The 16,580-nt window shown below is 41.9% G+C and overlaps 1 protein-coding gene across 2 annotated transcripts in view; it reads left to right on the plus strand.

Annotated features, from left to right (window-relative positions):
* LOC137375323 (chloride channel protein 2-like) overlaps positions 1-15,494 on the plus strand; it is a 495,095-nt gene extending 479,601 nt beyond the window's left edge. For both annotated transcript variants that reach the window (XM_068042304.1, XM_068042305.1), the window contains 2 exons: positions 3,377-3,463; positions 7,436-15,494. In XM_068042304.1, coding sequence (XP_067898405.1) covers positions 3,377-3,463; positions 7,436-7,630 — 282 coding nt within the window. In that variant the 3' untranslated portion in view covers positions 7,631-15,494. The remainder of the gene's footprint in view (positions 1-3,376; positions 3,464-7,435) is intronic.
* Positions 15,495-16,580: the final 1,086 nt, after the last annotated feature.

A 16,580-nucleotide genomic window follows, 5' to 3' on the forward strand; every position in this document is an offset into this window, starting at 1 on the left:
GGCCCTGGAAAGAAGGTAAGTTTTGGGGTGTCGCTGGGGACAATTGGCTGGGTCTGCGGCAGGTGGTGAGGGAACCAACACGACAGAAAAACATACTTGACCTCGTCCTCCTCAATCTGCCTGCCACAGATGCTTCTGTCCATGACTCTATTGGTAGGAGTGACCACCGCACAGTTATTGCGGAGATAAAGTCCCGCCTTCACATTGAGGATACCGTCCATCGTGTTGTGTGGCACTGCCACCGTGCTAAATGGGATAGATTTCGAACAGATCTAGCAATGCAAAACTGGGTATCCATGAGGTACTGTGGGCCATCAGCAGCAGCAGAATTGTACTCAACCACAATCTGTACCCTCGTGGCCCGGCATATCCCCCACTCTACCATTACCATCACGCCAGGAGACCAACCCTGGTTCAATGAAGAGTGCAGGAGGGTATGCCAGGAGCAGCACCAGGCATACCTCAAAATGAGGTGTCAACTTGGTGAAGCTACAATACAGGACTATCTGCGTGCCAAACTGCGCAAGCAGCATGCGATAGACAGAGCTAAGCGATCCCATAACCAACGGATCAGATCTCAGCTCTGCATTCCTGCCACATCCAGCCGTGAATGGTGGTGGACAATTAAACAACTAACTGGAGGAGGTGGCTCCACAAATGTCCCCATCCTCAATGATGGGGGAGCCCAGCACATCAGGGTGAAAGATAAGGCTGAAGCATTTGCAACAATCTCAGCCAGAAGTGCCGAGTTAATGATCCATCTCGGCCTCCTCCTGAAGTCCCCAGCATCACAGATGCCAGACATCAGCCAATTCGATTCACTCCGCGTGATATGAAGAAACGACTGAAGGCACTGGATACTGCAAAAGCTATGGGCCCTGACAATATTCCGGCAATAGTACTGAAGACCTGTGCTCCAGAACTTGCCACGCCCCTAGCCAAACTGTTCCAGTACAGCTACAACACTGGCATCTACCCTGCAATGTGTAAAATTGCCCAGGTATGTCCTGTACACAAAAAGCAGGACAAATCCAACCCAGCCAATTACCGCCCCATCAGCCTACTCTCAATCATCAGTAAAGTGATGGAAAGTGTCATCAACAGTGCCATCAAGCGGCACTTGCTTAGCAATAATCTGCTCAGTGACGCTCAGTTTGGGCTCCGCCAGGGCCACTCAGCTCCTGACCTCATTACAGCCTTGGTTCAAACATGGACAAAACAGCTGAACTCAAGAGGTGAGGTGAGAGTGACTGCCCTTGACATAAAGGCAGCATTTGACCGAGTATGGCATCAAGGAGCCCTAGCAAAACTGAGATCGATGGGAATCAGGGGGAAAACCCTCCGCTGGCTGGAGTCATACCTAGCGTAAAGGAAGATGGTTGTGGTTGTTGGAGGTCAATCATCTGAGCTCCAGGACATCACTGCAAGAGTTCCTCAGGTTAGTATCCTAGGCCCAACCATCTTCAGCTGCTTCATCAATGACCTACCTTCAATCATAAGATCAGAAGTGGGGATGTTCGCTGATGATTGCACAATGTTCAGCACCATTCGTGACTCCTCAGATACTGAAGCAGTCCGTGTAGAAATGCAGCAAGATCTGGACAATATCCAGGCTTGGGCTGATAAGTGGCAAGTAACATTCACGCCACACAAGCACCATCTCCAACAAGAGAGAATCTAACCATCTCCCCTTGACATTCAATGGCATTACCATCGCTGAATCCCCCACTATCAACATCCTAGGGGCTACCATTGACCAGAAACTGAACTGGAGTAGCCATATAAATACCGTGGCTACAAGAGCAGGTCAGAGGCTAGGAATCCTGAGGCAAGTAACTCACGTCCTGACTCCCCAAAGCCTGTCCACCATCTACAAGGCACAAGTCAGGAGTGCAATGGAATACTCTCCACTTGTCTGGATGGGTGCAGCTCCAACAACACTCAAGAAGCTCGACACCATCCAGGATAAAGCAGCCCACTTGATTGGCACCCCATCTACAAACATTCACTCCCTCCACCACCGACGCATAGTGGCACCAGTGTGTACCATCTACAAGATGCACTGCAGCAATGCACCAAGGCTCCTTAAACAGCACCTTCCAAACCCGCGACCTCTACCAACTAGAAGGACAAGAGCAGCAACTGCATGGGAACACCACCACCTGCAAGTTCCCCTCCAAGTCACACACCATCCTGACTTGGAACTATATCGCCGTTCCTTCGCTGTCGCTGGGTCAGAATCCTGGAACTCCCTTCCTATCAGCACTGTTGGTATACCTACCCCAAATGGACTGCAGCGGTTCAAGAAGGCAGCTCACCACCACCTTCTCAAGGGCAATTAGGGATGGGCAATAAATGCTGGCCTAACCAGCAACGCCCACATCCCTGAATGAATTAAAAAAAGGGGGTCAGTTGTGGCTGGTTTTGGGGGGGGGGGGGTGGTGGGGGGAGTGTTCTGCAGTGGGGGTGGTTGGGCAATGGGGGGGCCTCTCCATGGGGCACAGAGTGCCCAATCAGGCCCTCCCACTCCCAGCCCGCAAGAGGTAAGTTTTGGGGCCTCGCTGGGGACAATTGGCCAGGCCCTGGAAAGACAAGGGGGTCAGTTGTGGTGGTGGGGGGGGGGTGTATTGTGCAGTGGGGGCAGTTGGGCAATTGGGGGGCCCTCCGTGGAGCACAGAGTGCCCGATCAGGGACCCCCACCCCTCAGCCCACAAGAGGGCTGCCCCAGGTTTTACTTGACGGCATTCTGGAGGCCTTTGCTGCCTGGTTGCCACTGGTAAAATACCAGCGGAGGCAGGAGGAGGCCCTTAAGTAGCAGTTAATTGACCACTTAAGGGCCTTGATTGTCCTGGGATTGGTGGGCTGTTCCTCGCCATCGCCGCCCTGTGTACAATTCGGGAAGATTTCGGGAACAGCACCCTCCGCCTCCCACACAATTTTACAGCCCCCCCCACCACCAACCCACTCCTTGGCGGGGGGAGGGGGAGCTGTAAGATTCCAGCCATAAATTCTGATTAAGGTTACATATCCAAAACTTCAGAATCTGCCTTTATTCTTTAGCAATGCCAGTTGATGGGATGTTTTATTTTCTCACGAGAAAACTTTTCATTATTTTTCTCCCAATATGATGTCAGCAAAAATTTTTGTGTGACCATTGCTGACAACTTGAATAGCATGTGGAACAATTAATATTAGTTTACACTTCACTCTGAAGAAAATTGAACATTCACATCATGTTTTAAGTGGTGCAAAACTGCTATTGAAAAGTATTAGAGTTTATTTTTAAAAACTAAATAATTGAGCCATTATATTAAAATGCAGCTTTCTGTTGAATAACAATCAACCATCTAATCAAAGATTCTTGCTCTCTCTTCAGACTCACACCATGTTCTCCCTCTTGGGACTTAACCATGCTTACGTCACCAGCATTGGAAAGCTAATAGGAGTGGTAGCTCTTAAAGAGGTGAGATATTCTATATTTTATTGACAACACGAAGGTGAGTGATTGCAGTAAAGAGTGCAGACGGGATTCCTATCCAAACCTTATTCATAGTCAGAAAATGTAAGATGCAGAGTTGTTCTCTTGATTCCCCATATTTCATGATCTCAACTGTTGTCTTATGGGTGCAGAATGGAGGGCAGGAATAAGGAATGCAGGAAGAAAACTAAAAAGGACTAGTCAACCCAGGACTATTATCTTGTAGAACAGAGTGGAGATTAGCTCATCTTCCAAATGGACTTTATTTCAACCTCACTTGGTCATATTAGCAAAAAGAAAATGAATTAATTCATCCACAGATCTAATTCAAAGACTGATTCCACAGTGGTAATGCCCTCCTGTCACTCCCAAGGAGAAACAGGGAAAGAACATTTTGTTGCCACAATTAGTTGTGCCAATGTTGTGACACCGGTTTCAGATTTAGTCAGCTCCAAGGCGGATGTGCTGCCCTGATGCGATAAGACGGCCATTTCAGTTGCTGAATACATCGTTATAATACATTTGCATGCAATTGATAGCAATTCAATGGGGGGGTTGGAATTCAGTGGACGGCGGGCGGCTCTCACGTGCCTTCAGATCCCTTCAGATTGAAAGGTGGCAGCACTGAGGCGAGCCTCAATGCCAAGATGGGAAGGCAGCCGTGAACAGCACTGAATAGGGGAAGGGCGGGGTGCAGAGGCCGTTGTCAGCTTGTAGTGCTCTCTGCATGGGTGGACTTGGTGTCAGGTGGCACTGCCGGGTGAGTGGGTCGAGTGGCCATACTGCTGGGTGGCCATACTATTGGGTGAGAAGTTTGGCTTTCAGCAAGGCTGGGCAATGAAGGCCATTAGCACATAAGAGAAGGAGTAAAGGCAAGGATGCCAAGGCAACTTGGTCTCTACAAGTACAGCACTCTGGAGACCTGTTGATCAGCTGGCATAGGTCTCATTGTGGACCCCGATGGTGTGATGCAGTTCCGCTGACAGAGGGAGGGCTAGCCTGTGCGCTTGCCTGTGAAACTCCATGACAAGAGCAACAGCAACTGGCCAGGCCAAAAAGAGCCACCTTGCACCAGAAAGTGTACTGGACTCAACTCAGCTACCTCCAAATATCCGGGAGGCACTGTCAGCAAAGACTACGCCTCTCCAATGAGGCCGTCACCCACTAAGGCGCCCTGCTGCAGGATGAGTTGCAACCTATGGGATTCGATGATCACCCCACGCCAGTGGCCCTGAAGAACACAGTGGCACTTGACTTTTACGCGTCAAGATCATTCCAAGGATCCACTGGGGACATGTGTGCGGTCTCCCAGACAGCAGCCCACCACTGCTTCAAGGAAGTGACCAATGCCCGATTCAAGAGGGCATTGTGTGCTACTGGACTGACCCTGACAGTCAGGCAGAGGGGGCCATCAGATTCTGGGCCATCGCATGATTCCCCCAGGTGCAAGGTGTGATAGATTGTACGCAAGGCTCCAAGGACCAGCCAGCCGCCTACATCAACAGGAAGGATTTCCATTCCATCAAAGTTCAACTGGTCTGTGACCATCGAAAGCGTTTACTGTAGGAGTGAGCCCGCTTCCTGGGAAGCAGTCACAACGCCCTACATATTTCAAAGTGATTCCTGACAATGCACCTGACCAGTGATGTCATCAGAGTGCGCCAAGATGCGCACATGTGCAGCGTCATCTTGCCAGGACGAAGTGGCGCATGTGCAGGATGATGTCATCGCGCAGTGCTAATCTCATTGCGTATCCATGCCAGGTCCATCTTCGCGCATGCGCGATAAAGCGACATCGGGTATCCAGCCCCTCACTTGGCTGGAGGAAGCAGCTGAATGGGAGACTTTGAGGCTGGAGCTCTCCTCCCTCGGCAATTCGCTCCAGGCTTCGATGCTTCCTCACCTCAGCCACTCACACCAGACCTCGCCGCTCCCACCCACTCCCCTGGCTGATTGTTGCTCGCTTCGTGGCACCCCACTCTCCGGCTGCTTGCTCCCCACTTCCCCACCCTCCCTACGGTGGTTAGCTGTAGGCCACGCTGCTTCTCTCCTCTCGACCACTCGCTCATACGTCGCCCCGTCACCCCTTGCTTCTTCTGGCAGCGCCTGGTGACTGATGAAACGTGGGAGCGAGTGGCTGAGAGGAGGGAAGCAGCGCGACCTCGAGCTAGTGTCTGGATGGGGGGAGCGAGCAGCCGGAGAGTGGAGTGGCGCGAGCGGGGAACAATTGGCCAGGTGAGTCAGGGGAGCAGCAAGATCTGGAGCGAGCAGCTGAGGGCGGGGGAAGCGGCCAGTAGGGAGGAGGGGGAAAAAGTGAGTTGCCGAAGGGGGAGAGTGGCCAGTGGGATGGGAGCTAGTAGCTGCGTTCAGGTGAAATCAGTCCTGGTCAGTCATATAAATGAATCACATAACTAATTGGCAGCACATTTTATACTCTGCCCGATTTTCTTTTCCATCGATCGGGGTGCCGATTCACTGTCTTCCAATGGAAATTCAGTCATAAAATTCCTTTTGTATTTAATAGGATTACTGGAATATTAAATGGATCTGAGGATTATAGTTAGTATCTTATAACTACATAGTAGCATTTTACTGGGCTTCCATCCAACTTGATGTAAGGTCAGTTTGCTAGAACAATCTAGCCATAAGCATTTCCTGTGATAATTGAGCAGCGCCATCTTTAATCCTGGCAGCTGCCTGAACGTCGCAGACACTGACATTCCAGTTGAAGAGCCTGCATTTGCGCATGTGTAAATACTGCGCCACCTAATGGTTGCGTTGTCAGCAAACGCACCCTATTTTAATTGAGGCCCCGTCATCCAGTGGTGGGGGGGGTGCCACCACGGAGCGTGCTGCCGCTGGGATGATCGGGCCGGGTCCTCCCGATATCAAGGTCTGTGGTGGGCCTCATCCAGACCCATCTTCAGGCACTACCGCCCCCCACCCCCCCACCCCGCCGCCACAGATCTCAACGTCGAGAGCTTGGTAAAATACAGCCCAGAGTGTCAAGCAACCTAACCTGACTTTATTTCATTGAGCCTCTAGTTTCAGCATTAGTTTCTCAAAGATCCAAATTTTAAAATTCTTTCTTCCCATCCATGCCACCAGAAAGAGAAAGATAATCTTCAGTGCAAATCCCAAGATTAGCAATGTAATATCCATGGAGAAAGTTTTTTTTATTATTATTCATATAGTTGAAGGGTCCTTGAACTAGTAATCTAATAAATGATTGTCAAATAAAAGCAGAAAATGCTGGAAGTACTCAGCAGGTCTGGCAGCATCTGTGGAGAGAGAAGCAGAGTTAACATTTCAGGTCTCTGACCAAATGACTGTCAATCTTTTAGTGATGTTAACATAATAGTAGAAAGTCTCTGAAGTATTAACAATTAATATTTTCATTGACACCAAAAAATATTTTTGCTATTTTTTGCATGTAAAGTCTAAAATGCCTCCATAAAGCTCATAGATGTCAGTTGTACTTTAGACATTCCATAAGAAAAATTATATCAAGAAACTAATGTGCTAAATACTAGATCACTTATTTCATGCAACAATGCTCAAAATTATTTCTGATGCTAACAAAATAGGCAGAAAGTTTAATTTTCCAATTGTATGCTCCTGACATGGCACCTGATACAATTGGAAGCATATTTTAGCAAATTGTGTACGCTGAACCCACAATTATTTTGCCATACAAAGGTCTGCATCAAGAGTGTGCAATTAAAAATGTTACCCTATAATAAGAAGTGGGAGGCAAGTGAAATTTTAAAAAAGTTAAAGGACTGTAAGTCCTCATAAATCACAAATAACTTGCTCTATTACTCTTCATTTCTATTGTTCTTCTGTATTTAGAGAAAATGTATATGTGCCCTATTAATTAAATTACCCTGGCTTGTAGAGTAGATGATTGTTTTCTGAGGAAGCTTTCAATTCTCTCTTTGTTTCAATTCATTTCAGCTGAGAAAAGCCATTGAGGGGTCGGTCACATCAAAAGGAGTGAAGATGAGGCCACCATTAGCTAGTTTCAGGGAAACTGGCAACAGCAGCAGTGAATCAGACACCACAGAGATCCATAAGCTGTGGGACAGAAGGGAGAGCCTTACACTTCCCCGTGAATCCAGTCCATCAGACACAGATGACAAATCACACTGAACATGCTTTGCAGGGAACAAATTGCCTCAGTATAACTGCACTATTCACATTTAATGCACTTGATTTTGGATGAGGAAATGAAATCTTTCTTTCAGCTGTTGTCAGAAGTGTTGGGAATTGCACTTCTAAACAATAGAGTAATTTTAAGTTGATGAACCGTAAAAGCACTGATTGTACATTTTGTTGGCAACCTTCGAGAGTTTTTCTGGTCAGCATATGTTAACAAACTAGTATGAACCCTAATCTTTTAATTGATAAGTTAAAGTCTAAAAATAAATGTGCTGAGTTTTTGGGTTTGGAAATGCAATAGTTGACAAAATGATTTCACTTCCACTAGGAATTTATATGTAGACTTATTTCTCAAGAAATTTAATCCTGATGATATCAATACTTGGTTTGTGCCAGTGTTTACAAAACAAGCTTGTATAACGTGGAGTGATGGTAGAAACACTCAGAACTTTATTTTGAAACGTGAGTTCAGCATTTAAACATGTCTGGCAAGTTGAAGTGAAATGTGGGAATATGCTGTGTTGCTGAAGTGATGTATGAAGCCAATTCCTGTACTGTACTGTTTGACCCAAACATTCTAATGTACCTGTGAAGTAGGCTCGTAGGATGAGCTGTATTAATGTGCAATTTTTTTTGCATGGAAAACGCACACCAGTTGGGTCCAGAATATTATTTGAATGCACTCAGCTAATTTGCAAGAAATGTTGTATTCTTATCATAGCTATGTAACACACAGGTCCCTCTGTTTAATAATGTAATGAAAGCCATTCTATTTCCAGAGATTTTATACATATGTGGTCTTGTTTGCCTCACAGTTATTAAATTCTACTAATGAAACTCACCCTGGTTGCTGTTTGTACAGCAGCCAGTGGTTTGACAAAACTCCTCCTGATCCGAAAACATTCCCATTGTAAGTTCTGTTCTGAATTTGAGTGCATATTTCAAGAAACATAGATCCGTAGTCATGGCAGCAAATCTGTTTAAATGTTAATGCCTCATAAGGTGCTGTGTACCCATTGGATGAGTCATTGGCTGTTGGATCTAGCTATCATATTTTAAGCTCTTAATAGTAGAACATTCATTTTATTTAAAATCCAAGAAACTTCTAAATAATGGGAGTGATTGGCAAATGTATATTGTAATTCTATTCTTGGGTTGGTGATGGGTACATCCAAAGCCTAATAGACATCCGGTATAACGGCTAGTATTGGTAAAAGTATGTTGATTTCTCATGGACCCGTTTTAATGTGGTGTGTTTTGTCATTTCTGCAGTTCAGTATTTCTTAAGCAGAAATATATTCACATTCACTGCTCAGAGTTTTTCATAGCTTGGCATTTTAGTGCCGCCAGAGTAACAAATAGTTGCATTGAAATCCAAGCTTATTGCAAGGTTAGAGTAAATATGCAACTATTCAAAGGCCATTTTCATTATCTGTTCTCATCAGCCTCATTGGATTTGCTTCATCCAGCTCAGTTGATAACCACTCATGACATATACATAAACCTTAATATAACTAGGATCAGCTCAAGTCTCGCTTCTGATCAAAAATGACACATGGTAATTACATATGAGATCCTGCTTTAGATCAAAAATTTTAGATTAGAATGCTAATCCAGTGTCATCTATGTTCAAAATCTTTTTAATTGGCTTTCTCCCAATACTTTTAGCTCTTGCTCAGAGCAGAAGGCTAGGCCCGTTTCCATAAGCAGACCAAGTCTTCTAGAAATAGAAGCCTGCATCATTTTGCATGCTGTAACAATTGCCCCTTAATTGTAGCAGTGGTTGGTTCTGCAACAGGTGATAGATACCATACTATCACACTATTAGCCTGGACTTTGCAGTAGTAATGAAGGCAAAATTATCAGCCTTCATCGTCATTGCTCTGCTGAAACTGACAGCAGCTTCTGGAGTCTGCACATGCGCTGTTAAACGTGGAAATCCAGAAGTTACTGTCAGTGATTCCACACTTTCCTATAGGGTATGCTGTTGAATTCCCCCAGACTGCGATCAAGTAGAAATCACCGAACTGATGAAAACTTACACTTTTACACTATTAGTCATATGGTAAAAACCCTTGAAAAAGTTACACCTTGTATGAGTTGTAGCTGGATTCCTAATGGCGTACTAATGTTTTAAATACTGCTGAGCAGCTTCACTGTGCCTGAAAAACTAATTTTATATTTGTATAATGTCAAATTTCTCAATTATGATAAGAATTCACTTTTTTTAATTGTTAGCTTCTACCTTAATCCCATGTGTATGTCAAAAATTATTTATTTTGCTATCTGTAAAATTTTAGAAAGTGAAATATTCAGTGCATTTTACTTTGTGGTTTCCTGTCTGTGCGAATACTTCCATGTGATTGACTGCTTACCTTACTCGATGACATCACTGTTGTTGGATACCTGGAGATCCCCTTGACTTGGTGCCAGTTTCAAACTAACATCGAGAAAGAGGAAACTTATGCCACAGGAATTGCTAGAGCTTTGTGGGCAACTTTCTTCGAGTTCAACAGAGAATGCTGTTGCTTTGCCACTAACTGCAATCTTTGGGCCATACTGTTCAAGCTAAATCTATTCGTCAGATTTATTTGCAAGTAAAATAATGCACAGAAGTAGTAAGACAACCTATGACACTGATGGTAAAAAAGAAAGATAAAATCAGTCCATGTGAGATTATTATTAGGCAGACAGATAATCAGCTGATTTTTGAATGAAACAGACTTGTATAAATTTTTGGATGCAATGCATACATGGATGAAACAGTTCCTAGGTTCAACATCAGAGTTCCGCTTTACAAACAAACTGAATTAAAAGTTGAGCAATTAGTGCCTTTATTTTTAAAAAATACTTTCTTATCACAGGTATTAATTTTGAGGCATTAGGATAAATTCAACAAGGCCTATCTCCCAGCACAGAGATTCACAGGATGGAGGCATGAGCAACAAAGTTGTTAAATGACCTATCTCAGCCCACATTCCCCTCTCATGAGGCTTTACACTGAAAATGAAGTCTCTCTGAATTTACCCTATTGACTGTCTCCTTCCCAAGATTCTCTCTGATGGGTGAGCTGTTAGAATTAATGAATTTGTCTGCTTCACAAATCTGTGAGCACATATACTTTAATATTTCAAAGAGAGACTGTCTAACCACCAAACAAACTTTGACTTGATTAGTTTTTGAATACAGGCCAAGGCACAAACAAAATAGGCTAGACAACTCTTGGTGGAAGTATGGATGGTCAATTTTGAGTCTAAAAAATTCTTTGACATTGAGACAAAGGGGCTCAAAGATATATCTGAAGCTAACATCTAATGCACATTTACCCTGTCTATACAGTGAAAAAATATAATGCAGAAACACCATCATCCTGTCATTGATTACGTCCCTGCACTCTTCCAAATTACAATAATTAGAATCAAAACTTTGTTTGAGGATTTTAGAGGAGAAAATTAAAATGTTAAGCCTCAACCATTAAGATTAGTATAACAAAATGTTATCTGTGTGTTTTAATGGTTAAGTGAGGGTGCTAAAGGTGACTTCTTGCCATTGATGGATTTTTTCAAATTGTGGTGTGAAAAACTATTAACTTTTATTGGGTGTCCTTAGCACACTTTGAAAGGGACCCCTAATGTATTTAACAAGTGAACTAACAACTATAGCTTGCAGCATTTTAGTTCTGCAGCAGCTTTTCATTTATTAACAATGAACAATAATTCACCTGAGGAGACTCAGGGCTCCACTGTAAGTACTGAATAATTGTGCAGTTTCTCAGGCAATGCTGCGAAAAAGATACACATTGAATTAGCAATCTAACTAAACACTACCTTTCTATCACAGACAAGATTGCTGTTTCTCATATCCAAACCATTTCTGGTAATTTTTTTGAGAATTTTTTTTCCAATATTTGATGAGGACATCCTCTATGTTTCTACCTCTTGCTATCCTTTTTATAACAATATCATTACACTAATTAGCATTTGTTTTGGAATAGTCTGTTCTTTCTTATAAACTAACAACCTAAACTTACAATTAATACATACATTCATATTTTTAATAGATTCTATAGATGTTTCTCAGTAACACAATTCAGACATGAGAAACATTTACTGCTGTTGATTTTAAAAATGCACCTTATATTTTTACAAAATGTACAATGTAGATCAATGACGATACAATGGATCTCATGCTATGATTCTTCAAATATACTGTGTTTATGGGTTTTTTCTGTCTCTGTTGCTGTTTGCAATGTCTGTCTCTTAGTATTTTTTCACACTTGTCTGTCTCCTGAGTATCCCCTCTTCACTAAAGTCTCTTAATTCCATTTCTGTTCATTCTTACCACAACGCTATTCTATCTAAAAATGTTCTGATTTTTATTCATTTTTTCATCCATATTGAAGATTTTCTTTGTTTAAACGTCTGTGATAGATTGTTGCTACAAAAATGACATATCATAGATAATGTTGAAATAATTTATACCTGGAATAGTCATTTACGAAGTGATAATAGGGATCCTTTGGACTTGAATAATGTTATAGAAATGAATCTGGTTTTAAAGACATTGAAAAAGCAAAATACCTATTTAGAACCTACTAATATATTTACATTAATTACTGTCTTAAATAAAATAAATACAAATTAGTTTCCTAACTATCAAATATATGGCATGTTGTACTAAAAGATTGCATGCTATAAAAAATAAATTTTACTTAAATGGAAAGAAAATTACAGTATATGGTTAAAAACTACCCAAGTTATACAAAGAGGCACACCATGAATAGGTTGACTACATACATCTTATGAGTGAAGGTTAGGATTTAATAAGTTGTATGTCATTTATGTGCTTTTCTTATTGTTAATAGTTCAGTGCCAGTAATGTGTCCTAAACCTTTTTGGTATTCTGCTGCCTTTTCTTTAGCTATTACTTGGTGTTCATTTAAATAATGTTTGTGCACACTTATCCAATTATGGACTGAAGATTTGTATCTTTTGTGTTTGTTCTTATTATTCAATAAGTTATTACCTTTTCATTATCCTTTGCCAAGATTCTTATCTTGTATATCAATTTCATTAGAAAGCAGTTCATAAGCAGAATTCTCATGCACTTTGCTTATCCATGATTTCTTTGAAATGATGGCCGGACTTTTATGCCACCCCAGTCAGCCAGATGGTGGCGGCGGGGCAGGTGATGGAAAAATGAGCAGGAGGCTCCGGGAGGCCTTCCCAGCTTGCTCCCACCTCCGCCCCAATTTACATGAGGAGGGGGAGAAACGGGCCACCAGCCCCAGGCTAATCAAGGCTTTTAAGTGACCACTTAATGGCCACTTAAGGGCCTTCGCCTGCCTCCACGGGGATTTTACCAAACCGACTTGTAGGACTGGCTCCATGTCTCCGCTCCGGGTGGCGCTGCTGGCACTAAGAGCTGCCGGCCTATGATTGGCTGGCAGCTCAATGAGGGCGGGATTTCCTCCCTCAAGTGGGTGGAAGTCCCGCGTTGCAACAATTAAAGCCCAGGACCCATAAAATGCGGGTCGGATCCCCGGACCGGGCGGAAGCGGGTTCGCCACCAACGTTTACGTCAATGGCCAGCTCCCGTCCGCCCAACATAAAATCCAGCCTGATTAGTCTTTTATTGAATATTTGCAAATCCCTTTGACTACTGAATACAGTTTGAGTGCTCAGACTAAATTAATAGGGAACTGTCATTCCACAGGAGAATGACTGATTCCACTGATCTAAGCTCATGGAATTTTTCTAGTTTGGGTCATTTCTTTATTTAAACTAAGAAATGAATGCTAATGCCCCTACTTTCTCTACTATTGCATTCTTACTCATGAGCCACTTACATCTACATTCTTCAGCAACTGATAGCTAACTATTGTACTATTGTTATTTCAGCACTTAGCTAATAGGAAATGTGTTTACTGTTGGGTAATTTGGTAGGCTTACAAGTCATGATTAATAGTCTGAAGTAGGCTTTTTAACTGTTGCACTGCCAGCATCATATTAATTTCTGGTTCCCTGGTACCAATCTGCCATTTAATGCTTAGAGTTTGCACATGGAAACAGACACTGTAAACAGAATAGGCAGATTATATCCCTGGGAACCTTGACTCTGTTTCTGGTTTGGTCTTGCTGATATTTTCACAGTTTTTGGTTACCTGTTAAGCTTCTTACTCTGTAGGATGGTCATTAGCATATACTTCTAAACTGAATTGCTTCATACTTCTACTTTTCATAAGTTGCATGAACATGCATTCTGGAATTAAAACTTGAATTTGTTTTTACCACTGGCTTTCAGGAGCCCATCTATTAAGATACCTTTAATAAATCTGCTGCTCATATTGTTGACCTCAAATTACGTCTTCAACAGTAGTTCATTTCTCAAGGTTCATCCTTTTGCTTTGCATTGTATTGTGTAATTGCAGACTATTCTGTAGCAATCAGTTCATTTAAACCTTTCTCAAAAGTATTATTGATTGCAAAGGAAAATTGTTAAGCATTATGTGAGTGGTGTGAAAGCACAGCTAGAGTACAAAAGATTACCTTGGATGGTCTTTCAGCAATAGGTGTGCTTCTGATTGTACAATCTGTAATAGTGGTTTTTTAATGATTTTTTAAAAATTATCTCAAAATACAAAATTCTATGGTGTCATTTATTTTAGTTTATATTTCTCACTGAATTTAGATTTTCAACTGTTTTACATGATTACACAGGACCTTTCCATAATGAAATGGGAGTCAGTATAACATAGATACATAGTTGTGTTTTCTGCAAATGTCTTTAAGAATTCCTCCTGTAATGACATGGTTCATCAGTTAAGTGTAATTTAAATTCAGACCAGATGAGCATTGTAATAAACTGAACAAATGATTTACAAAATGGTGGCACTGATATTCTGGTGAATTAGATTATCCACAAGACATAAAAAGTTTGCAGTTTTGTAAGCATTGCTGAGATTAATAAATAATTAAATATTGGATGTGTATTGAATATTGCAAATATACTAAAACCTTAAGTAAATCTCCCTTTGGACCAGTGACTTAGTTCAAGAAAGCAACTCCAAGTCTGCAAACTATAATAATCTTTTTACGTTGATTTAAGAAATTTTGTGATGAATACTGTGATGAGTTTTCCAACTTGTAATGTTCGTGCAAGAACTCAAAATCAAACGTTATGTATCATTGGACCAGTTCCTACTGCCCTTCCATGGTTGGTGTAAAACAGCTGTTGCAATAGTATGCATAGAAAAGTTACTGTGTTTTTGTAATTCAATGCAACCGTGGAACAAAAATGTGATTCTGAAATGAGACAACCTTTTTTATAATAAAAAAAAGTTAGTGTTGAATATTTGAAGTATTTTTAATGAAATCTTAAGAACACTAAAGAACAGTTTGACTTCAACTACTGTGATAATTTAGCTAAAAATGTAACAATTGGATTGCATTTTAATGTTGCTATAATTTAATTTGTACATATCTTTTCTACATAATATGATCAATGCTCTAAAATGGAATCTGTTTTTATTCAGGTCTTTGTGCAGCTTTTCTCAATTATAAAATTACATGGGTACTCCATGCTGATGATAATAGCCTCAGAATCACCACTTGTGCAATAATTATTTTGTACGGCAAATTTTGCCTAACAGTTCTATGTATGGCATTAATTCAATTAACTTCATTTTTTTGTATCAACGGTAGTTGTTTGTTTAAACTGCCAGTTGTAATTGATCAAATTTCATTCATTAAGTTTTTTGTGCTATCAATGTTTGGATTATTTTTTTCTGATCTGTTCTAGAATCTTCAGTAAGATAATTTCTGTATATTAGAGTGAGCTCAGAGTTTAACAAATGTCAGTGTTATTTAAAAATAATTTGTTTATCTCCAATACAAGAAATAATAAATTTTAACCAAATATATACTGCTTTTATAGATTTCTTTCCTGAGAAAATTGAATCTCTTTGGTTATGGTCAATTAATGTTAAAAAAAAACCCTGGTGTAAGATTAATGATTGTTGGTACATTACTTAGTGAAATTGCTTTGTGCAAGGTATCAGTAGTTTTACATTAGTTAATTAGTGACTCTTACAGTCAATGTTGAAGGTAAAGGAACATATTTTGATAACACACATTAACATATTTAGGACAATTCATAATTTTGCCAGTTCTTTGCAAGTCTACGGCTGAGAAATCAAATTGAAAACGAGCATCTGGGAGGCGGGTGGTGTGTGGGGCATGGCCTAACTGCACCGGTTTCAACCAATGCAGGCAGCACGGAATATCCGTGCTACCTGATAATTACAATGGTTTGTGCATGCAATCAGGGCTGCCGTCACCATTCATTGGTAGCATGTGTAATAGGGTGGGGCAGGGATGAGGGTGGTAGAGAGGGTGCCTATATCAGGAGTCTGCGATGTTACTAAAAGGCAGTCAGCACCTCTTAAAGGAGAGGTGCATTCTAGCTGCAAAGACTGCAACAATCTGATTAAGAAATGGCTGAGGAAATGAGTGGGCACCAAGGTTCTCTGATGCTCACTGGAGGTCTTGGTACACGTAATGAAGAGGAGAAGGGACGTTCTATTTCCCTTGGGGAATAAGAAGCCCTTCAGGCTTTGACTCAGGATGCTGCAATGCAAAATGAAATTCAATGATTCAACTAAATTTCAACTAAAGATGACTGCTAAAGTATTGTCTGATCACAGCTACATAACAATGGAGAAATACAGGATATATTGGGCTGAATTTTACCAGCCCTCCAATGTCAGAGGTCGTGGCGGGGGGGACCCGGAAAATACTTCTGGGATAGGCCCACCACAATCCGTGATGCCGGGTAGGGCCTGCCCCATTTTGCCAGTGGTGGGACCTCAGTGCAGTCCCCCTTGCCGCTCAGCGGCAATACCCCAATTAACATAGGTAAAGCACTACTTACCTTGCCTGAT

This window comes from Heterodontus francisci, chromosome 11, assembly GCF_036365525.1.
Source record: "Heterodontus francisci isolate sHetFra1 chromosome 11, sHetFra1.hap1, whole genome shotgun sequence".
NCBI lineage: Eukaryota > Metazoa > Chordata > Chondrichthyes > Heterodontiformes > Heterodontidae > Heterodontus > Heterodontus francisci.